The sequence below is a fragment of the Hibiscus syriacus genome, unplaced genomic scaffold (assembly GCF_006381635.1).
Source record: "Hibiscus syriacus cultivar Baekdansim isolate YM2019G1 unplaced genomic scaffold, ASM638163v2 tig00112399_pilon, whole genome shotgun sequence".
Lineage (NCBI taxonomy): Eukaryota > Viridiplantae > Streptophyta > Magnoliopsida > Malvales > Malvaceae > Hibiscus > Hibiscus syriacus.
Window position 1 is genome coordinate 530,356 of NW_024063321.1, and position 23,997 is coordinate 554,352.

The 23,997-nt window shown below is 34.9% G+C and overlaps 2 protein-coding genes across 2 annotated transcripts; one reads left to right on the forward strand and one right to left on the reverse strand.

The window, feature by feature from the left end:
* Positions 1 to 336: 336 nt before the first annotated feature.
* Positions 337 to 2,597, reverse strand: LOC120179056 (protein EXORDIUM-like 1). The gene is made up of 2 exons (XM_039184771.1): positions 2,084 to 2,597; positions 337 to 765 (listed from the first exon to the last, which is right to left on the reverse strand). The coding sequence occupies exons 1-2, from the start codon at positions 2,595 to 2,597 to the stop codon at positions 659 to 661; spliced, it is 621 nt and encodes a 206-aa protein (XP_039040702.1). The 3' UTR covers positions 337 to 658.
* A 7,632-nt stretch (positions 2,598 to 10,229) lies between these two features.
* LOC120179028 (SEC12-like protein 1) lies at positions 10,230 to 21,756 on the forward strand. Its single transcript, XM_039184759.1, has 10 exons — positions 10,230 to 10,464; positions 10,636 to 10,736; positions 18,583 to 18,715; positions 18,794 to 18,885; positions 19,151 to 19,250; positions 19,335 to 19,407; positions 19,491 to 19,611; positions 20,445 to 20,564; positions 21,229 to 21,299; positions 21,392 to 21,756. Exons 1-10 carry the CDS (start codon positions 10,288 to 10,290, stop codon positions 21,577 to 21,579), a joined length of 1,176 nt encoding a protein of 391 aa, XP_039040690.1. The 5' UTR covers positions 10,230 to 10,287; the 3' UTR covers positions 21,580 to 21,756.
* The last annotated feature ends 2,241 nt before the right edge of the window (positions 21,757 to 23,997 follow it).

The following is a 23,997-nucleotide window of genomic DNA, read 5'->3' on the forward strand; positions in this document are numbered from 1 at the left end:
ATTTTAATTATATTGCATTTTCTAGTTTGACTTTTTTATTTACTACCATACTGCAATAGAACAATAATCATATTAAGTGATGGTAATTTAACAATGCATTATAATAATGTATATATTTAAATTAATTTAACAAAAATAAAAAATCAACTGTCAAAAAAGATACAACAAAAAAATTAAATATTTAACACCCTTGTGCCAAAAAAATAGTCACAATATAAAAATTTATGATTAAGAAATGTTAAATTTGCAACATGATATTATTGGATAAAGTACAAACTTTTCTGAATGTGAAATATCAAATGACAGACTGGTTGGATGAAGAAATCGAATCGCCTTGTTTAATCAGCATCTCATTCTTCATCATGGGAGTCCAACAAGATTTAGTTTTAGGGTTCCAAATTGCCGGAACCAGGAATCTTCCCTTCGTTTCCAATGGCGTTGTAATTCCCGCCCTTCTTAGAATCGGTAAGGACCTTCCCGGGGTCTCCTGGGGCGGCGTCTTCACCGAAAATGCCTCTACAAACCGTAGCGGGTCCGAACGGTTCGAACTCATTTCCGCCGAAAAAGCCAGAGTTTTGGGGGCTGAGAACTGTATCAACCAATGCTCCGGCGAAGGCAGCTACCATTGCATCGCCTGCCATGTTTAGATTTGGTGGTTTTAGGACGGTCCTTTTGGGCCACTGTCAGCCTCGAAGAAAGGCCATCCGCATGCTCCGGGGCACTCCGTTTCAGGATTTCCCACCACGATGTATGATTGGTTGTTCTCTATACATGAGTATTCGATTTAATTTTTAAAATGTGTTTATATTTAATTAGTGAGGACATATTTTATAATTTAATTTTTTTTAAATTAATTAAATTGTGTTTATATTTAATTATAAAATTATAAAATGTTATAATATTAATTAATTTTAATTTGAATATATAACTTTTTATATTTTTCATATATAATACTATATATATTATGTAAATAGAGAGATTCAATTTAAACTTGAAAATTAATTCTCTTATTAAAATTTAAGAGTTATTTAAATATTATTTTATAACTCAAATTTTATTTAATTTTTAATGAATTAAATTTATAAAATTATTTAAAACTTTTAACATTAAATTAAATTTTAATTTTTAAATGCTTAACGCTCAAATAAGTACTCAAACTATACATTTTGTGTCAAATAAGTGCTTATACATTTTTTTTGGCCCATCCGGGTCCTAACGTTACAAACATTAGCACTTTAGGTGTCTGGGTCGTCAACGACATTAGTTTTCCTCGTTAAGTGACATGTGTCACAAACTGATAATTTTGAAATTTATTTTTAAAAAAATATTAAAAATATTATTATATTTATAAAAAACCCTAACTTTTATTATATTATAAAACAGTCCCAAAATCTTAAATCCTAACCTTAAACTGTCATTATCACCCTCTATGATCATGACCACCACCACCGCCGACATAGTCATTTCCATCATCGTAGTTATATGCCGTAGTGGTTGTCAATTCACCATCGAAATCACGTCGAATCACGATTGTCATCTTAGGATTTGGGATTTAAAACGTTAATTTGTCATCGGTCGTCAACCTGTCACGATTTCATAGGAGTTTTGGTCGCTAGGGGGAAAGGAGGTCGGTGGAGCTTCTTCGAAGGCAAAGGGTAGCGGTCGACATGGGTTTAGTGGTTGAAATGAAGAATTTCAAAGTTTAAGGGTTATTTCAAAATTTATGTTTTTTAATATATAATTTTATTTTTTTAATTTTATATAATTTTTTTAAAATTACTATGTTGTGACACATGTAACTTAACAGGTAAATCTAACGTCGTTGATGGCCCGAACACCTAAAGTGCTAACGTTTGTAATGTTAGTCACCCAAATGGACCAAAAAATATATAGGCACTTATTTGACCCAAAATGAATCATTTGGGCACTTATTTGACCCAATTTTGGGCATTAAGCCTTTTTTTAAATTGAATCAAATTTTCTTCTCTAATGTGATATCATAAAAGATTTGTCAAGATTATAAGTAATATATAAATCAAAATGTAGTTTACGATCGTGTACGATACTTTTACCGAGAACTTACCGAGAACGCCTTTATCGGCACATTTTCCAGCGCAAAGTCCTTCCACGGTGACATCCCTGGCGGCAATGATGACGGGGAGGAGGCTAGTATCTCCGTGAGTGACATCTTGGATGAGATCTGGAATAATTTTTTGCTGGGTCAAGACTTTCCCATATTTGGGATTAGTACTCTTCTGTTTCTCCGCTACCACCTTGATTTCCGGCGGTTCTCCGGACTTCGCTCCCGGGAGTAAGGATTGGTAATTTTCAACCACTTTCCACCATGTCTTAACTTGAGGCTGACCCTTTTTGTGGCAGATTTCCTTTCTTTGTTCAACGATTGACGAAATTCCTAATAGATTCTTGTGGACATTGTCATTTTCATCACCGTACCAAATAAGCATTAAATTCACCTTTCCGGCGAGGATTGGGCCGCCGTGATAGGTGATTTCTGTTTTATCTGTGAAGGGATCGAAGCTGATTCCATTTATGATACATGGAATCAACGAAAGAAGAAAAAAGAGGTAAATTATCATTGTTGCAAATTTGTTATTGGAGTTGGGATGAACCCAGAAATTAGTTGCTTACGGACGAGATTATGTCAAATTTAAAGGGAAAGATTATGCTAATTTAGGAAGTCAAATCAAATCTATTTTAAGAATGGTTAAAGTTGGATTTTGAGTTTTTATAGCTATAGGAAAAAACTTTCTTAAATACCGGTTGTCTAAATTAATTTCAATTTGATATAAAAAATAGAGATAAAATTGAAAAATAAAATTTCATATTTAAATACTAATTTAATTGACATCGATATTATACACCTTTGAAATTTATAAATTTCAATTAATCATATTAACATCCGTTCCTAATTTAAACCCGTTGATCCGTTAAAATTAAATTAATCAATCAAATAATCTATGTTTTAAATCATTAAACTCAATTTTAACTTTCATTTAGATCACAAATATTTAATTTAATTTAATTTAATTAAATAATTTTATATTTATATTACTATCATTAAATAATTTTAATGAAAGAAAATTAAATTGATACTTTTATTTAACATTTTTTTACAAATTATCGTCAAATAATATTTAATTGATAATTTTAATAATATTTACCAAAATTTTCTCACACTTTGTTTAAATAATATCTAACTAAGTTTTTTTAATTCTATTAAAAATTAATTAAATTATTAATTGAATATATTTAATGATGATATGCAAAAAATGTTAAAAGTGACAATTTTAATTTTTTATTATAATTTTTAACAGTCTTAGTATATATGACTTAATTTATTATTAATATTTTTTCATTTATATAGGGTGTTACAAGTGATAACATTTATTATAAACACTCTTAACCATTTAACAATCAACACTCAAATATTCTAAAATTATTGGTATTCGAATTAAAGACCTCTTAGAATAATTCAATTTATCAAATTTAATGATTGTTTGCGATCCAAATGAAAATTGAAATTAAGTTTAATAATGCGGAGTATAAAATATTCAAATTAGCAAAAAATCACAATAAAATAAATGAAATATAATATATAATATATATTTCTTTAATAGAATACGTTAATTGGTATTTTTTAAAAGTAATTCTGTATGATTCATAATGGTATATACAAAACGACACATTAGTAAGAATCTCATTACAAGATCTCTTAGACCTAAATAAAAGAAATCAATGCACCAAATCGACGCCAATACATCAACTATCATCCTACTATATTATTCGCAAGTACCCGACACGCACAGGAACAATCAACAATTGAAACAAGACCAACAGCACGTACTCGCTACAACAAGCTAGAGGAGAGAAGCAAAACACTCTTAATTGCAGCCTTAGTTTTTCACACTTTGGAAAACTGCTCACCTCCACCACCTGGGACAAACAGGACCACATCTGTGATCTTACAATTCACAGTAAAAAACCTATGCAATCAAGATCAACTACACTATCCAGAAGCAACAAACTATGCATGGGTGCCACAACTATTCAATAAACCAATCCACACACACGAATTGCATCACAGCCACCATTTTACTTTGAAAAAAAACCCAAAACAGCTCAATTAAAACAGAAATCATGTGCTGCAATTCAGCACTCCCACTTAAAAACAAAATGATCTCTTGACAAAGCCCGATCGTAAAGCAAACATCACCGTCTATATTGTATTTCCACACGAGTTTTGTCAAGGAATCAAACGACAGTCAGCTTCAGCAACACTATATTCTTAATCCAATTCTATCAATCATCGATTAGGATTCAAGAAACAGTAAAAATTGGTCTAATAAGAATAATCTCGTCCACTGTCACACGATCCAACATCAGGTCACACCCCCTTCAAGATAAAAGAGCTGGGGCTTCTGACAAACTCTTGCGCATAAGGGATTTTCAAAGGTCATTTCATACCCTTAAATCCGACCTAAAAAAATTAGTTCAAATCTAAAGAGTCTAATTTAAATTAATTTCCTTAAAGTATGCCAAGCTTAAAATAATATTTGTAGTAAAATAACAAATCCCAAGCTAAATAATTCATAATTTATTAAAGTAAAATATTCGAAGAAAAATTTAAAATAAATAATAATTATTTCTAAATCATACAAAAACATTTTGATATGCTGTAATGTCCAAAATCCCAAATTTACAAATCAAAATAATTCAAAAATAATATAAACGAAAATCCAATAAAGAAATGTTAAATAAAATTTCATACTGAAATAATGTGTTTTTATCTAAATATTGAATGTGATTCTCCAAGCATTGAATCTCCTAAATCAGAGTATCTGAAAGGTAAACTATAGAAGAGTAAGCTACAAAGCTTAGTGTGTCTCTAAAATGCAATCAAACACAAGTCACAGAATAATCCAAAATAAGTAGTAGAAATTATTCATCCAAATATCATTGTTATAATTACATATAAATGTGATGTGATGTAATGTTTATGCACCTACCCGTACACCTGTCACACCCAGAAGAGAGAGTGGGTTCCTTAAAACTTCATTAATTCCAACCCACACACCATGAAGTAGGGTCCATCACCCAGGTAGAGGCCAATGAGTCCAAAAAACTGACATTCACCCCTTCGAGTGAATGCACTAAGCTTCCCCTATCAAATTTCATCCCAATGTGATATGCAAATGACACACATATCCGATATCCGATCTGATCCAAATAATACACATCCAAATAAACATATACATGAATATCATATATTCGAATTTTGATCCGATCCGAATTTAATAATTACATATATGAATAATTCGAATGCATCTCATAAATTTTAAGTTCGATATATCAACAGATTTCACATAACATACATTTCCGAATTATATCAGAAACAACAATATCACAGAATTCATCATGCTCGAAATCAAACTTCCAATCAACATGCTTATCTAATTTATAATTAATACAACAATACCACAAAACATTCATGCTTTAATCAATTTTTTAGTCAAACAAACAATTTCGTCCTCAATTTTTCCCTTGTTACGACTTTAATTCGATACTTAAAATTATTAAAATCTACCCCATAAATTGGGGTGTGACAATTATCCTCCCCTTAAAAGAATTTCGTCATCAAAATTTGTTCAAGTCACATAAATGCATAAGCGAAACTTTCAGCAGTTCTTCATTATCTTGATGTAACTTTTACAGAAGTACGAGTCATTTACAAATTCTTAACCAGCTGAATGTACATTCTCGTTAAAACTCTCCCTCATCCCAATAAAAGAATTTGAACAGAATTATCCTTATGGAATCAATTCGACCTTAGCTACGAGGTTAGGTTCATATAGCGGTAATATATATCCCAATTTTATTTATAGAGTCGGGTCAGAATTTATCAGATAAGTAACTCTCACATTACTTGTGAGGCACTTTACATAATTTGAACAAACGTTATTGATATTCCTTTATGCATAGGTCGAGCCCTAACGGATAGAAAACTTAGGTTATATGTTTATAGAGATGGACTCGACCTTAGAGTTCTGGCTTAGAGAAATACGATTATAGTCTAGGGCATGTACAAACCAGACATCCTATGACATTCGATCAGTCGATCTACCTAGAAAAACTCGATTCAACCTAGGCTCTGATACCACTAAATGTAATACCCATAGACCGATGTGACTGACCTAATCCAATCCAAGGAGTCACATTAGGGCCACCAGAGTGACCCACAGTAAAAAAATCCATGAAAATTTAAAATTTATGTTAAAACTTATAAAATCATAAAACAAAATTATAATTAAAATATAAGTTCAGAAAATCATTCATATACTACAAACAGAATTAAAATCATACACGTTTTAGACTCGGATATAAAAATATAATACAACCTATATGACCATAATCACATACATCGTACTCCGTAAGAACGCCGGATGTCGATAGCTGCACTGGATCAATTCTTTTAACCTGAAATAGTGAGTAACAGAGTGAGCTTCGGGAAGCTCAGTAATACAGAACTACCAAGTGACGCTGAAGGACATGTAGATAATAGGCAAACACAATTTTCCTTATTGATTCAGACATCTACATATTTTTTGTGATGAGCTGAGGTCCCACTGATATTTTAGGTAGTAAAAGACATGAAGCTTATAGTTAAGAGGAAACATTCAGAGAACCAGGTTCAAGAGATCATAATAGGGTGTCTAGCGTGCTCCCACAAAACCAGTGAAAAGGTACATATCTTTTTAAAACACTAGCAGTTTAAAAACTTACTTTTAAAACCATAGTAAAACCCTCCAACCGAACACCAATATGCAGTTACCCAGAACTGCATCCATAAGGACTTACCCTAAGCCCCATTGGGCATAGTGCCAATCTAAAGGAACACATTGGGTCCATAAAGTCTTACCCTAGCCGAAGTATAGGTGCCCATCTGAGGGGAGTTCCCTCAAGTCCATAAGGACGTACCTAACACACATAGCAGAGGTGTCACCATAAGGGAGTTCCTTAGGGTCCATAAGGTCTTACCATTAGGCCTAGGGGCCCACCCAATGGTCACCTTAGATACGTAATGAATTACCAATTCGATCAGTCTGAACCTATATAAGAAATTACTTATTTGATCGAGCTGAACCTGTCGTAAGGAATTACCAGTTCTATCGGTCTGAACTTATATAAGGAGTTATCAGTTTAATCGAGTTGAACCTGCAAAGACTTTATACTAGATCCCAGAATAACCCGAAGAAAAACATTTTTCAGACATTAATCAGTGGTAATAGAAAATAAGAGTTCATGCATATCAATTCAGTAGATATGGTATCAGAGATCATGAATTAGACAAACAGACTTAAAACTTTAGTAACTCAGAAATCTCGGTAAAACACATTTTGGAACATATAAAACAATCATATAACACATAGGGAACACACTAGAGGATCCAGTTATTTTCTGAAGGTACTGGTATTTATTAGGTAGGGAGCCATGAAACTTCTGTAAACTGATTAAATTCAGAAACGAGATCCCTATAAAAGGGTTTGATAGCTGACAGATTCATCAATTGTTCAGGACATGATTTATCAAGATCATATAGTATTCGAATATTTTTCGGAGGCACTATGTAATCAGAAAGATATTCAGAATCTTTTGCATCAGAGTTACTTGTGATTTTAGACATGACATGAGTGTTTGCATTATTTAGGAAATCAAGGGCAATTTGGACATTAGGTTCTTGAAGGATTATTAGTAATTTGATCTAATAAGGGAGAAACGATGATTCATGGTATTTACGATTTGTGTGTCGATTTATTAGGATATCAAGTTAACTTAAAGGGTATTCATACTTTAAACTGATGCACTTCAAGGGTATTCACACTTTAATACTAACAACTCTCGTCGAACTGATCATCTTCAAAATCATCTTTGAATGGATCTTAGGGAGACTAACATGTATTCAGTCATTTCGTGACTTGGGGTTACCTTAGGTCATTTACATTATAGGGGCATTTTGGTTATTTTACAGTTTAAGTGTATTCAGTCATTTTATTCGATTCAAACGTATGCATCATTCTAGTAATTTATTTATCAGGTGGTTTTATCCAAAGATCACCAAATCTAAATCTTTTACCATCTTGAAGGTTAGAAATCGGTTATCCAAGATTGTTTAAGCAAAATTAGCATTTCTCCATATATATCAGTAGTTTCTTCATATCAATATGTATTTTCAGAGTTATTTTTCCAATTTTAGGGATGATTCTTGTCCTTTATACAACATGAGGGTATTTTCCTTATTTTACCCTATAAGGGTATTCTCGTAATTTTACCTAACAATAGTATTGTCATAATTTCTCATTCAAATACCTTTGACATTTAACCTTTAAGGAGATAAAACAGAATTTACAGATCCTGAGGCTGATGGCTTACCATTTAATCACAGAACTTGCAATTTAATTCCTATCAGTATTTCAATTTCTTATATGAGTCATTTGAGTCATATTCAGTTACCGAATTTTTACCGTATACGGATCGAGTTTAGAAATAATTTTCTATACAGATAAGTCCAAGCATATTCATCCATGCATTTACCAATTCCAACATGTTCCATAAAAGCATGCATAAGGTAGTAATGTATTAACTCGATTTTCGTGCTCAATTGATCAAACATTTAAACTCCATTCGATTACTCTCGAACTTGAATCCAACGTCCAATAATTTATTGGATATATATCAACGAATTTACGTCAGAAACTGAACTTAATCGAAAAACCAAATTGAATCCGAATATAAAACACTGAAAACGGCTTACCAAGTGCCAATTTGGAAAAATGGACTTCGGATTCGAACTCAGAACGTCGAAAAATATAAAATATGACTTTTCAAAAAATTTGACTTTTTGTGTCAAAGTCAACGGTCAATGGTTAGATCGGTCAACGGGTCAAGTCAAAGTCAACATGTCGGGTCGGATTGACTCGGTTTTGGTCAAAGTCAACGGATTGGGTCAAACAGACCTAGTTCAGATCGGGTTGGTTGGTTCAGGTCGGTCCAAATCGATTAGACCGGTTCTAGAAGGTTTCCAAGGTGGACAAAAGAAGCCCATGCGCACGCGGCAGCGTATGGTGACGGTGACGGGCTCTGAGTGATCGACCAATTACTCCTACAACTTCAAGTTAACCAATTGCAATCAATATTCAACCAAACATCATTTCAAAATCCATCTGAAATAAAAGAAAAGGCCGAAACACTTACCCACACCGGTGTTCGGCGGAACTTGCGACGTTGACGCGACCCACCGTTCGGGTTTTGAGTGGAACAGATCGGGGAACACGTTGGTGATGGCAGTGAGGCAAGACGGTCGCCGGATCGATCAAAATCGATGGAAAACTGAGAGACCAGGGCGTGATTTTGGGGATTTTTCATCGTACGAAAAATCGTTGATTCGCGTTATATGAGACGTTTCACGGTACGACGATACTCGGGCTTTGGTCGTCGGTCGGCGACAATTATAAAGGTGTCTGTGGCAGGTTGAACGGTGGCCGAACAACGACGAATTTGAGGTGGAAATGAGGATAGGCTCGACCGACTAAGGATTTTGGTTTTAATTTGTGGATTTTTGCTCGACCGAGGAGGGGTTTATTTTTCACTAACCAAATAAAATGGGTGGTCTAATTTGGTTAAGTCCCTAAAGTTTCCACAAGTTCCAAAACCAAGCTATAACTTTAAAAAAATTATAATTTGGTTCTCAATTTCTTCATTGTTACGACTTTGATTCGATACTTAAAATTATTAAAATCTAACCCCTGAATTGGGGTGTGACAACATCACCACATCCGTTAAAAATTAACGGATGGTGCCTTGATTGAAACTTTTAAATAGTTGGGTGGTCTAATTGATTCAACTGAAACTTCGGTGATCAAAATGATTTTTGACTATAGTTTAATGGTCTCCTGTGTAGTTTACTCTTTTATTATATCTTGATTTTTTTATTATCTAACTTCACATATTTTATAGTTTTGTATGTCCTAAAATTTTTAATATAGTTTTTATATCTATTTTTGCGTCGGTCCTTATTGTTCCTTTTTGTTAATCATACTTGTACTTTTTTTTCCAGATATTTTTTTACTTGTTTTATATTCATATATTTTGCCTATAAAGATCTTCAAACGGCGAAACTTCGACAGTGAAAGCTTTTGAAATACAGGAACAAAAAAAGCAGGGGGAAACGTCTGTTGTTGACTTATTTCGAGCTTTCGATTCTCTTCACCAATGGAAGAAGGAGCAGGTAGGTCCGTCAAGTGTGGATCATGGATCCGTCGACCCGAAAATGTCAATTTGGTCGTGTTGGGACTGACCATGACCCGACCCAGTTCTTCTTCTTCGGTTGCTGCTATCGAGATTTTCTCTTTCGATCCCAAGATCACTTCTCTCTCTTCATCTCCATTGGTAAGCTCGTCCCCCTCCCCTCCCCTCCCCTCCCCTTAACTTGGGTGTTCGAGAAACATTATGTTAATGTTACATTTATTTATTGCTTTTTTGTATCCACTTTTGGTTTTGAGAAAGTTGATTTCTGCTTTTAGGAATTTATATTTTATATACTTAAATTTGTCATATTAGGTTAGGCATGAATTTGAAGAGAGTGATGGTGATCCAATAACCATTGCAGTTCACCCAAGTGGAGATGACTTCATTTGCTCCACCTCTAATGGCGGTTGCAAGTGAGCTCTTTCTTTTTTCCTTTTAATTTTACTTTCACCGAGTTTGTTATCTGTTGATTGCCATCGCTTGGAGAGGCGAGAATATTCAATTTTCTTTTGAAATGCTTCGTGATGTTCATTAGGATGTCATTTTATTCAATAATAATAAGCTTAATATGTTAAAAAAGAAACCATTTCCAAACTATATGGTTACTCCCCTAAACCGAGCTTGAACGAATAAAACTCTATCTATGTTGATTCGTTTATTTTTGAGATTGTTCATTTTTTTTTTGATAGAAAGGCCCCATTCAAATCCTCCTTCAATCCCTCCATGTTATGAGAGTAACATGAAGGAACAACGAAGGAGGAAAAGAGAGCCAAGAAAACTTTTATTCACAATAACCAGATTACAAGCTTGAACAAACTCCTACACTTCCAACGGAAGAACATAAAACTTAACACAAACATCCAACAAAACAGGGAGGAACAATTCCTGTTAAACAACACAACTATAACCAAAATCACCCTATCCCATCTTTAGCAAGTTTATCAGCTTCCCAGTTTGCCGCCCTTGAAGTATGCCTAAAAATAATATCCTTTCCAATCAAAAGTGAAATTATATCCTTCACCAAGGATAGATGCAAATGAGGGGTTAAACCCGGATTCTGAATCCACTTCAGAGCGTTAGAAGAGTCTGATTCCAAGATAACTCTTTGATTTGCGACAAAATCCAACTCCTCCATAAGACAAATCCCTCTTTGATAGCCAACAGCTCAGCCAAAATAGGAGGACCACCCCCTACTGCTTCAGAAAACCACTGAAGCAATAGACCTCTGCTATCTCGAAACAGACCACCAATACCTCCTTTTTCCCAACCCGAAACCATCGCTCCATCAACATTTAACTTTAGAAACCCCTCCGGTGGAGGAACCCAGCAAGCAGGTTGAGAGCAAACCTTTCTTGATCTACCAATCGAGTCAGCAATTTTCAAGTCACCTACTAGAGAATCTAGAGGAATACCCACATCCTTGAAATGAGCACTAAACCAGGAAGCCACTCTGAATCTAACAATGAAAGATAATCTGACCAAATCCAGCTTGCCTTTCTGAAAGATAATCTCATTTCTACATTTCCATACTGACCACATCACTGCCCTAGGAATGAATCTCCAAATCAAAGAGTTAGTCATTAAATCATCCCACAAAATTAGAAATTCCATTGTACACTTTGGAGTCACCAATGACACATCCCACATTTTCAAGAAGGAGGACCACAGACCCCACACAACCCTACAATGCAGAAACAGATGAAAACTGATTCCACCTCCCTACCACACAGAACACAACGTTGGTCAACAATCTCTGCAACACCTCTCTTTACTAACTCCTCTTTAACCGGTACTCTATGTTGTACTAGTTGCCAGACAAACAATTCCACCCTTGGAGGAGCTAAACCAGACCAAAAAGTCTTATCCCAATTCACTTGATTTTGCTCAGAATCACGTTGTACATAAAAAGCTTTTATACAAGATTTAGCTGTAAAATTTCCTTCACCATTCCCTAACCAAATCCAACAATCATCTGCAGTGGGAAAAGGAGAGGTATTATTCAACATTGAAATCAATTGCATCCACTGTTCTACTTCCCAATCAGCCAAATTCCTTCTCATTTGGATGTCCCACACCCAACCCGAAGCATTTTGTTCCCTAAACTCTTTCACTTTACCCGATTTATTAATTGAGAGAACATAAAGTCTAGGAAACAACGATTTGAGGGGAACATCACCCAACCATACATCATTCCAAAACTGCACATCTTCCCCTTTCCCCGCCTTCAATCGCATATTCCTTTTAAGACATTCTCCAAAATCATCACTATTGAAGAAGTTTTTCACCACACCTTTCCAAATCCACGATGCACGAGCTGGCACCGAATTCTCCAAAATAATAGATTTGGGATCCAAATTGTAGGCGGCACAAATCACTTTCTTCCACCAAGAATTCTTTTCAGAAGAAAACTTCCAAACCCATTTTCCTAATAAAGCTCGGTTCAAAAGTGCTAGATTAGGGACCCCTAGACCCCCCATATATCTTGGTTTAGAGACCGACTTCCAATTGACCCAATGGATTTTCTTCTTATCAATCGAATCCCCCCACAGAAATGAAGCCATGATAGAGTTAAGTTTGAGTATCACCGTAGCTGGGATTCTGAACATAGACATAAAATAGACCGGAAGAGAGCATAGCACCGATTTGACCAAAACCACTCTTCCCGCTACCGACAGAGAATTAGCTATCCAACCAGTCAATTTAGCATTAAATCTCGCCACTATCGGATCCCACATAGCAGCCGAATTCCTCTTGTACCCCAGAGGCAGGCCTAAATATTCAGATGGAAGATATCCAACCGAGCAGCCAATAACTTCAGCCCAATTAGTTAGCTCCCCTTCTTCAACATTGATTCCAAAAATCCTGCTTTTACCTAGATTTAACTTCAGCCCCACCAGAAGTTCATAAATCAGTAACACTCTTCTAATATTCCTCAACTCACGAATGGAACCTTTACTGAAAATTATAAGATCATCCGCAAATTGAAGGTGTGACAGCTTGAATGCTCGGTCCTGCAGTCCTAACTCGAACCCCGAAAACAATCCCATATCTACTGCTTTAGATAACAGTAAATGCAACAACTCCGTAGCCAAATTGAAAAGCATAGGTGAAAGTGAACAGCCCTGTCTTAAACCTCTGGCAATATGAAATTTCTCCGTTGGAGATCCATTTAACAAGACCGAAATCTCAGCAGTTGACATGCACTGGAACATCCACGACCTCCACTTTTCACCAAACCCCATTTTGCTCATAATCTGAATCAAAATTTTCCAATCTACCGAATCATAAGCTCTCATAAAATCCACCTTGAAAACTACTCCCTTCAGCCCTCTCTTCCTCCAAAAATCAATACTCTCATTTGCAATGAAAGAGCAATCCAAGATATTCCTCCCCGGAATAAAAGCAAATTGGGACTGACTTATAATATCGTTGAGATACAAACTCAATCTTCTAGCTAAGACCTTAGAGATGACTTTATAAAGACCTCCCACTAGGCTAATTGGCCTAAACTCTTCCAACCCCTCCGGATTTGCCTTCTTTGGAATAAGAGAAATGAAGGAGAAGTTAACCTCCGGCTCCCAAACCTTTCCCACGTAGAAATCCCTAAAAAACCTCATCATATCATCCTTCAAATTAGGCCAGAACTTCTTAAAAAACCCTAAGTTCAGACCATCAGGACCCGGAGCTTTGTTGATATCTGAATGAGCAATAGCTTCCCAAACTTCCTCTTCAGAAAAAGGCTTCTCCAAAGCTAAACGCTGACCTTCGGACAACTTGAGAAAATCCAGATTTAATTCCTCTGCCTCCAGGGTGTTTGTTTGATTATACAACCTCTTGAAAAACTCCACCACTGAAGCTTTTACTGACCTTGGGTCTTCAACAACTTCACCATCAACTTTGATAGCTTTTATGTAGTTTATCCTCCCTCTAATTGCTGCACTATGATGGAAAAACCTTGTTTTCTTATCCCCCTCCAATCTCCATTTCAATCTAGACTTTTGCATCCAAATTGATTCTTCCTTTTTTTGTAACTCCCATAATTCTCTCTTGCTTCAACAATAGAATTCATTGACACCAAAGAAGACCCTTGTTGCAATTTTATTTCCATATCCTGTATCTCAGTCTCCAAGGTTCTGATTCTGCTTGGTAATTGGAGAAAACCCTTACCAGCCCAATTTTTTGCGACATCCTTCACCCGGTTAAGAGTTTTGGAAATGGGTCTCGAGTTTTCCTGTGTACCCCGATTGAACAGTTCTTTTGTCAACAGTTCACTAAACCCTTCCTCCTCCAACATATAATTAAACAATCTAAACGGTTTTGGCCCCCAATTGCACTCCCTATTCTCCAGCAGAATAATATTGTGATCAGAAATGGACCTAGGCTGCAGATTTTGATTGATCATTGGGAATTGCGAGAAAAAACTATGATCAACTAAAAACCGATCCAATCTCTCAAAAGTGGGAACTTCCCTGTTATTACACCACGTGAACTGACCTCCCACTAAGGGTAAATCGATTAGATTTGCCTTAGAGACAAAATCTCGAAAAATATTCATCGACGTCAAATTCACATCACCACCCCTTTTCTCTTCCTTCGTCAAAAAGGCATTAAAATCCCCACCTAAACAAACTGGGCAGTCCACCTGTTCCAGAAGGAAAGTAAATCCCTGAAAAATGGCTCTTTATCAGCCTCCACACTTGGACCATAAACATTTATGAAACAACAATGGTTTGTCATACCATCCAACCAACCCTTTAACGCCACAAATCTAGTTCGGATGACCTTATCCTTCACCACAAATACCTTCTGATTCCACATTGTTATTAGACCACCAGCCGAACCTACAGCAGGCACAACTGCCCACCCATTAAGGATTTTACCTCCCATTTTCCTACCTAACATAGTGCTAACAATTTCCAATTTGGATTCTTGCAAAAATAAGATAGTTGGTTTTTTCTCCTCTACAAATCTCCTAATGGCACGTGCTTTAACCTTCCTACCCAGACCCCTAACATTCCAACACATAATGGACCATTCTACCATCAAAAGCATTTTATGACCATACCCCCTAAACCAACTACCACCCCTCAATCATCTCTATCCTTCACCAAAGGGACAACTTTGGTCAGGAATTCCTTTTCTCCGCCTTTAAACCTTACCCCCAATAAATTGGATACTCTCCAACACTCCATTGCTTCTGTCCTCCTCTGATTCTTTTCTCCTGCTCCAATACCATCATCCATACCATCACAACTTTTGGCAGCCCTCCTCCTAGCATAAACTTTATTCTGATATCCTCTCTCGACATTATTACCCGATACACTCCCCCCCAAAGGTCTTCGCATTGATAGAGACACAGACCCATTCTGCATACCATATCCAACCTGTGTATCTGAAATTGAAGGCTCAGACTTCTTACCATTCTTCTTTGGTGATGGACTAAACTGTTCAGGCCCAAATACTTCCCTCCTTCCCATGTTGGAAATAAGCCCATCCTCTTGAACAACTTTATCTTTCCCCGAGGAGTCTCCTTGCAAGCTGGCCACCTTTTTTCCCCCATCAGAAAAAGTCCCTGACACAGTCTGCTTGCTGCAACCTTCACCTAGTACTGTCCCCTCGATACAAAGGTCAACCTTTGAACTTTCCTCGGCTTCAGCGCAATTTTTCAAACTCCCCTCGTTCATTGGTCCACCTCCCTGTGAAGAACCTCGGACCCACTCTTCAACCCTGCTTCTAGAGTCTGACATCTGCTGAGAATTAACCTGCCCTTGCAGACCACCTCGATCCTCCCCTTTGCTCCCCTCTGACGAATCCCTCTCCCAAGGAACCACTGTTCCTCCTTGAGAACCATCTTCATCGACCCTTTCATCATCTTCCCCTTCCTCAAGCTCAGGGAAGAAATCATCACTGCTTTCTACCTTAATCTTGATAGTAAAGGACCTTCCAAGAGTATTAAAAATGACATATGGAGGGATGTCAAACGGACTTTCAACTCTTAATAACATCTGAGCCACCCTGCAGTCGACTCTTTGAGCTGTCTGTTCTTGAATCTTCACTAATTTGCCCCATCTCGATGCCAAACTAGTAAAAAAAGAAACTGACCAGCAGTTTAACGGAACGCCCATCATGGATACTGAGCAGTAAGGTAATGGAACACCCTTCTCTTCGATCACCGGCTCCAACCTTTCAAACCAAAAGGACAAAACTTCCCATTTATCTTCTATAGCTGCTTCCTTCTCCTCCACAGACCGGAAAACTACCAAACATGCATTTCTCGCATAACCCCATCTAACTACCTTAACATTGATTCCCTCTGTTCTCAATGCCCTTTGCACAAACTCAACCTCAAATATCCCTTTAACGATACCTGTTAATGAAGTCCTCAGCCATGCTCTTTCCTCCAAAGGAATGAAGAAATCCATGTCGTTCTTCTCTCTCCTGTCCCCAAGGTTTCTGGATTGCTGACCCTCATCTTTTTTCACACCTACTACCGTATCCTTATATGTTCTGCCATCCTGGAACCTGTTCATCATCTCCTTCTTCCTAGCCTCAACCACTTGGCTAGCTGCATTTTGCCTTTTCGTAACCTCGACACCTGCACCTCCAGCCTCCACTACTCTATTGCAATTCAAGTTCCTCGGACCACTACTCCTCCGATATTTCGCAAAAGATACTAATATCCTCTTCCCATCAACAAGGGCGTTGTTCATCTTCTCCTTCGCAGCAATCAAATCCTCCTTACTCGCAAAATGCACAAAAGCAAACGTCTTGTTCTTGTAGTTGGGTCTGCTATTAACAAACGGTATAAAAACTTTAATCACCTTACCAAAACGGCTAAAACGATCCCACAATACCCTCCTATGCACTCTCCTACTAAGATTATCAACGAAAGCAACCCACGATCCTCCTACAGCTCCTAAAGCAGCCATTTTTCATACAAGCTTTTTAGTATATATTCGTTAAGAAGTTCAAAATTGTGTTCAAGCCTGGTTCATTGAACATTATGTTGTTCATTCGTTTAAATTAAATCAGCACGTTTGCAAAAATTAAATGAACATGTTCATGACTAATTAAAATATATTCATGAACGAGAGGCTGACAAATCTGAATAATTTCAAACAAACAAACAACAAATAAATGACTTTTAGATCTGATAATTATATCATAAAGCAATAAAAGAAAACAAAAAGGGTATGTTCTAAATTATATCATAATCAAAGAATAAATGTGTTTTAAATGAGCATTAAATTATTTATTAAACTAGTTTCAATTGATTCATAAAGAAGTTTGTTCTTTAGTATAAACAAAATGATGTCATCTGTTTCTTTAATAAACGAGTTGCAAAATCTTGGTCATATTTGTTTATTTAGCTTGATAAGCATATATAAGTGAACATAAATTGAACTTTTTCATGATCTGTTCACCAAATGCTCTGTTTTGTCATTGTCCTATTTCTTTTAATAGTTTGTTACGGTCATGGAAAATGCGAGGGCTCAAGGTATTTTGATCTTGAGGGTAGTAATCATATAGTTTGGAAATGGTTTCTTTTTGCTTCCATTTGGCTTTGGAACTATTGGAGGGAGAAGTGGGGTATTGTCTCTTCTTAAGGGGGACTTTGTGCAACACAAAAATATACTAGAAATCTCTTCTCTTTGCTCGGTTATCTACATATTGGGCTCTCTGCATTATTCCGTATCTGGTTGGTGGACTCATTCTTGCCTGCTTGGATTTGAGGAACGATTTCATAGTCAACAGTGTTCAGTTCTCTGTTCTGGATTTTTCATTCATATTCTTGAATCTTGCCCTTGTTTGAGTTGTTCGCAAACTAACTTTTTTGCTATGCTCATTGTTAATTCGATTATATGATATCCAGAAGCATAGTAAGTTCTTGGTGCTACTTTGAGTCAGATTGCTTCGAGATGTCTTATGAGCTCTTCTAAATCCTTTATGTATTCATTCCGTGATGCATCAACTTTAAGTTAGTAAGTCTACTTTTGAAGCAAATGTGGAAGCCCTCAAATTGTATTGGTTATTTTAACATTCCCACTTGCTTCCCCCTCCAAAAGGAAAGAAAAAAAAAATATTGTGTTGGTATCTGGAAATGGACTACTAAATCCTTTATGGCCTGAGATAGAAGGAGAAATTTCAACATTTTTAGATTGATGTTTATCACAACAAACAATTACTTCATGTTAACCTTTGCTGACAATTCTTGGGCATGGTGTTTTAATAGAATGAGATATTTTCTTGTATGGGCAGGTTGTTTGAGGTGTATGGTCTGGAAACAAAATTGAAGCTTCTTGTCAAACAAGTACCTCCTCTCCAAGATGCTGGTCCACAGAAATGCCTAGCATTCAGTGTTGATGGTTCTAAATTTGCCACTGGTGGAGTGGTAAGCAGTCATCTTGAATTTGATCAATGCTTGTTTTCATTTGTGATGTTGTTAACTTCTATCATGATCAAACAATAGGATGGGCATCTTAGAATCTTGGAATGGCCAAGCCTGCGTATTATTGTAGAGGAAGTAAGAGCACATGAATCTTTTCGGGATATGGATTTTAGGTAAAATGAGCCTATTTGCATGTAATCATAATGTAATTACTGTCTAGAAATGTTATTGGCAATATGAGGTGCCGTTTTGAGACTTCTTGCTCAACAAAATTATTCTAATGACCATTGAAAGGGGTTGAAAAATCTTCTTGCATATCTTTTTTGTTTGTTAAAAAAAGTGAATCATTTGTATATTTTCTAAAGTTAAATTTGTTTTGATGGTTTTTCGTTTCCAGCATGACTTGATTTTTTTTTGGGTTTGTTTTTCATACTCTAGCCTCGATTCAGAATTCTTAGCATCAACATCTACTGAAGGTTCAGCAAGAATCTGGAAGGCAGATGATGGTATTCCTTTAATGACTTTAGCTCGAAACTCGGTATCATTCCTTTAACCAATGATTTTCTTGATATATGCTAAATTTTGTCTTTCTGACTAATATTTGGTCTGTTTTTGTCTGTAGGATGAAAAGATTGAATTATGTCGGTTTTCCCAGGATGGGACAAAACCATTTCTGTTTTGTTCTGTTCAAAAGGGTAACCATGCTTTAGTTTGAAGCAAACGATCTATTTTCAGTTATTAAATATTTTTACAAAAACTGCATGCTGAAATTTGTCAGGTAATAAAGCAGTTACTGCAGTTTACGACATAAGCACATGGAATAAAATCGGGCATAAGAGGTTACTCATAAAGCCGGCTTCTATTATGTCTGTAAGCCTCGATGGAAATTATCTAGTGCTGTAAGCCTTCAGTATTGCCTTTTGCATTTCTTTGTAGTATCAGGGTTCATGTTGCAAATTAGCAAAATGAAGCCATTGGGTTGGTTTGGTTTGCCTGTTTGGAAAAAAAACCTATAGTATTATTAACTTTCAAATCTATATTCCCTAATTATGTTTTTCCACTGTAGAATTTTGTACTTGCCTTCTATGTTCTTGGATCTGGGGGTATATTGCGCACAAATATGTGTGTTGTCATATGGATATTTTGTAACTTTTTCCCATGTATTTGAAGAGTTCTTGGAAGGTCATATCCTTGTAACCATGTCCAAAAATTTAAATATGTTGAACATGAATATAGCTCGTTTTGCTACAGCTTTATATTTAAGACCTCCATTTCCATGGTTATATTGTAGCTGAAAGTGTTTGGGACATGGGTATTTTAAGAAATATGATGAGTTTGAGCAACATTAGCTCAAGATTCATCACCTATGTATATGTAAATGTTTAACTTGCTTGGCTTCTCGTGAAGATAATTGAGTAGGGTCTGATGAAAAATAAACGAGTTTCGGTCATGGGTATTTTAAGAAAAATGAAGAGTTTGAGCAACATAGAAAAATATACATGCCATCTATGTAAATGTTTAACTTGCCTGGCTTCTCATGAAGAGAATGGAGTAGGGCCTGTTGAAAAATGAAGTGATAGATACAAAGACTGAAGAATGTAGTGATCAAGATTCATAAATATCAATCACTGGTTTAATGATGCTATGGAAAATATTGTAGAATTGATTACATTTATGATATACTCCAGTAATGTGCTCATTTGACAAATATGCTTGATTGTTTTCATCACAGGGGAAGCACAGATGGAGACATTTGTGTGGTTGAAGTAAACAAAATGGAGATCAGCCATTGGAGCAAGGGGCTACACCCGGGTGAACCAATTGCATCACTCGAGTTCTGTCCTAGTCAAAGGTATGGTTTGGTGAAACAAGTGGTATTTTTGCTAATCATTGCCAATAAAATACTTGTATTTAGCGTTCAGTAATAATGTCTCTAGATTGGGCCCGTAGTCAAGTCTTAAAATATGAATCTCTTGATCATTCAAGATCTCTTTCTTTGAGATTATCATGGTGATCTTTTGTCTTTTGATAAACACCTTTATCTTTGCTGTAATTCCCTTCTCTCCTTGTCAGATTACAATTTTTACCTTAATGAATTTAAGGCGATCTGTCACCGTAATGATTTTTTTTACATTAAGAATTTGTTAGAAATAGTATATTTTATTAAATGATGGTTTTGATCATTTTTCAGTTTCTCTTTTTGTTGTTATATTTTATTTATTCGAATGGTAGCTTTAGTTTTTCTTTTCAAGGTCTCATTTAGTATTTGTTTTAAAGCCCTAGTTCAAATCTTTGTTCCAACTTCTTATTTTTCTTGAAGTACCCATGTCTAACCCTTTTTTGAACATGGCTTTGGGGATAATGACCCTCCAAATACATGAACAAATTTGGAAAAAGTTGAACATACCCATGTTGGACACATCCATCTTCAGATCTCGTATTTGAGTTCGAGTAACATTAGACACATATAGTACCGGGTCCAGCTCCTCGATTTCCATGTCATTGCTTTGTTGCAGGGTTGTGCTGACAACTTCCAGTCAATCGGGAGCCATGGTAACAAAATTAAATGTTCCTGCAGATTGGAAAGGTAGCTTCCCCGCCTCTCTCTATCTCCTCTCTCTGTGGGATGCATATGAGCAATGTTATCAGATACAAGAACCATTATATCTTTGTGTGCAGAGTGGCAGATTTACTTGATGCTTCTTGGACTGTTTTTGGCATCGGCAGTTGTTTTTTATATATTCTTCCAGAAATCGGATTCATTTTGGAACTTCCCTCTCGCAAGAGAACATCAAGCAAGACCGAAGCTCGATTCATTTTTAAGGGATGCTCAGTCAGATGATGTGTTCGGACCTTTAGATATGTGAGTATTTTATCCGATCTAATTGATACCGGAAGTAGTATCAAAACTACAGATGATTGTGTTTGCAGTTTTTCTGTGCATTAGCCATTCTCTGTGTTGTATGAGTGAGTCCAGATGCTTAAATTCCATGGAAAAGAAACTATAAATAACATGCCTTTACGAAATATACGTTGAAGATTTATCAGATTTCAAGTCAGTTGATCTTTAAGGCGAAGTTTTTGAACTTGAAGATTATTCAGTTACTCGGGTATGACCGAGTGTCGTAATGGCCTCTCCAACATGCATATTTATATACGTTTATCGTAATTCGTGTATTAATATAATGTATTTTGATATATTATGATCTTACTTAACATATCTTATATTTTTCTATTTCTTATCATGTGTCATGTTTTATCGTGTTAAATTGTGTCTGAAACTGCAGGAATAACCACTTGAACAGAGTAGTCCGTTTGAATAAAAAATTATATTGATTAAATTAAGATTTGGTTAATTATCTTTTTATTGGATAATCAGATAAAAATTGATAATCTAATAAAAAGTTAAGAAGGCTTTGATTTGAAGTTAGAGGTAAACAAAACTCAATTCGACTCGAAAACAAATCAATTTAAATTGATTTCGAGTTATAATTTTATAAGTTTGATTATAAAAAAAATTAAGTTCAAACTAAGTTGTAAAATGCAACTCTAATAACTCGAAAAATAATTCGAAATTTTTAGTAATTAGTAGATTAATTTTTAAGTTTGAGTCTAGTTTCTCGAATTTGTATGATAATGTATATAATATATGAAAAATGTTGAAGAAATATATATGTATTGTATATGGTTATAAAAAAATCATTTAAATTAAAAATAAATAATATCATAAATATTTATAATTAAATTTAAATAAAAACTCAAAATTTTGATTCAGTTCTAAAAAAAAATTAAATAAATTTTAAGACTCGTAAACTTAAAAAATTAATTTTTTTTACTCAACTTGATCTAATTTTCTCCCTATTTGAAGCAATTAAGAACTAGAACTTTGTCAAATAAGCCATTTGAGTAATAGGGCATGTTTGATACTTTATTAAAAGAAATAATTCATTAAAAATTAATAATTTTTAGGGATTTGATATTTGAGTTGATAAATTAAATTAAAATTATTTATTAGATTATTTTAGATAAAAAAGTAGAAATATTTTTAAGATAAATTCTAAGTTTAATCTTTATCTTACTTAAATGAAAGATAAAGAGTAACGACAGAGGAAGAAACAATCTTCATATTAAGAAACAATTTTTAGGGATTTGATATTTGAGTAACGATAGAGAATGTTCATAGTGAATTAAGAACTCATAATTTAGAAAGACAAAAAAGAATAAAGATGAGTAATTTAATCAATCATCCAAATTTATTCAGAAAAATAAAAGTATTAAATAGAAATATATGTTCATCACTTAGTGAGAAATAATTTTCATATTTTTTAGTTTTATAATAATTTTGTTTTCGAAATTCTATATTTATCATATTATCATGCTCATTATGTATTTACTTTAATTTTAAATGAAATATTAAATAATATTTATAATTTAATATTAATATTTATATTTTGGAAATGATCTATACTTTTGGCCTATGTAATTGGTACGATTAAGAAATGAATGTTGTTTTTGTAAATTTTATAATATCATTTTATTAGTATTGTCTTTGTAAGGTTTAATTAATTATACAACTTTTCTTAAACAAGTGTTTAATTTTTTTTAATCGTTCAGGTGACTAATGTTACAAACGTTATCATATTAGATGCTCGGGTTGTAATTGTTATTAAATTTCTCTGTTAAGTGTAGAGGTGTCAAACGGGTCATTCAAATCGAGTTTGGGTCGGGTCATTTCGAGTCGAGATTATATTCGGTTTAGTTTTATTCAGGTTGGATCGGGTCTGGTTCGAATTTAGTTCAGGTGCATGGTAAATCAGGTCAGGTCGGGTAATGGGTCGGGTGATTATCAAATTGGTTGTTTTTTCGGTTTGGATCAACATCGGATCGATTGCTTTTTGGGTCGGGTTAAACCAGGTCGATTAGATTTTAAATCGGATCAATATCGGATCGGTTGATTTTTCGATCGAGTCAATATCTAATCGATTGATTTTTGATTTGGATCAACCTTTGTATCAAGTCAATTCAGATTGAATTACTTATGAGTCTAATCAATTATATATAGATTATTGATATATTCATGTATAAATATGTCTTATTGTTTGTTAATCTTATTACTTAGGCTTAATTTTGTATAAGTCTAATCCAGTATATATAGATTTTCGGTTCGAATTGCTTTCAGTTCAAATTGATTTCGGTTTGGGTTACTTTCTAATTGAGTTAAATTTGGTTCAAGTTGTTTTTCAGTTCGGGTTAAATTTAGTCCGGATTGCTTTCGGTTTGGGTTA

Bases quoted from the DNA above. Each gene is read 5' to 3' on its own strand.
- LOC120179028 (XM_039184759.1), top strand. From the start codon at position 10,288: ATGGAAGAAGGAGCAGGTAGGTCCGTCAAGTGTGGATCATGGATCCGT. The intron at 20,565-21,228 runs GTATGGTTTGGT...GCTTTGTTGCAG, and splicing joins GAGTTCTGTCCTAGTCAAAG to GGTTGTGCTGACAACTTCCA. The intron at 21,300-21,391 runs GTAGCTTCCCCG...CTTTGTGTGCAG, and splicing joins TGTTCCTGCAGATTGGAAAG to AGTGGCAGATTTACTTGATG.
- LOC120179056 (XM_039184771.1), bottom strand. From the start codon at position 2,597: ATGATAATTTACCTCTTTTTTCTTCTTTCGTTGATTCCATGTATCATA. The intron at 766-2,083 runs GTAAGTTCTCGG...ACTCATGTATAG, and splicing joins TGCCGATAAAGGCGTTCTCG to AGAACAACCAATCATACATC.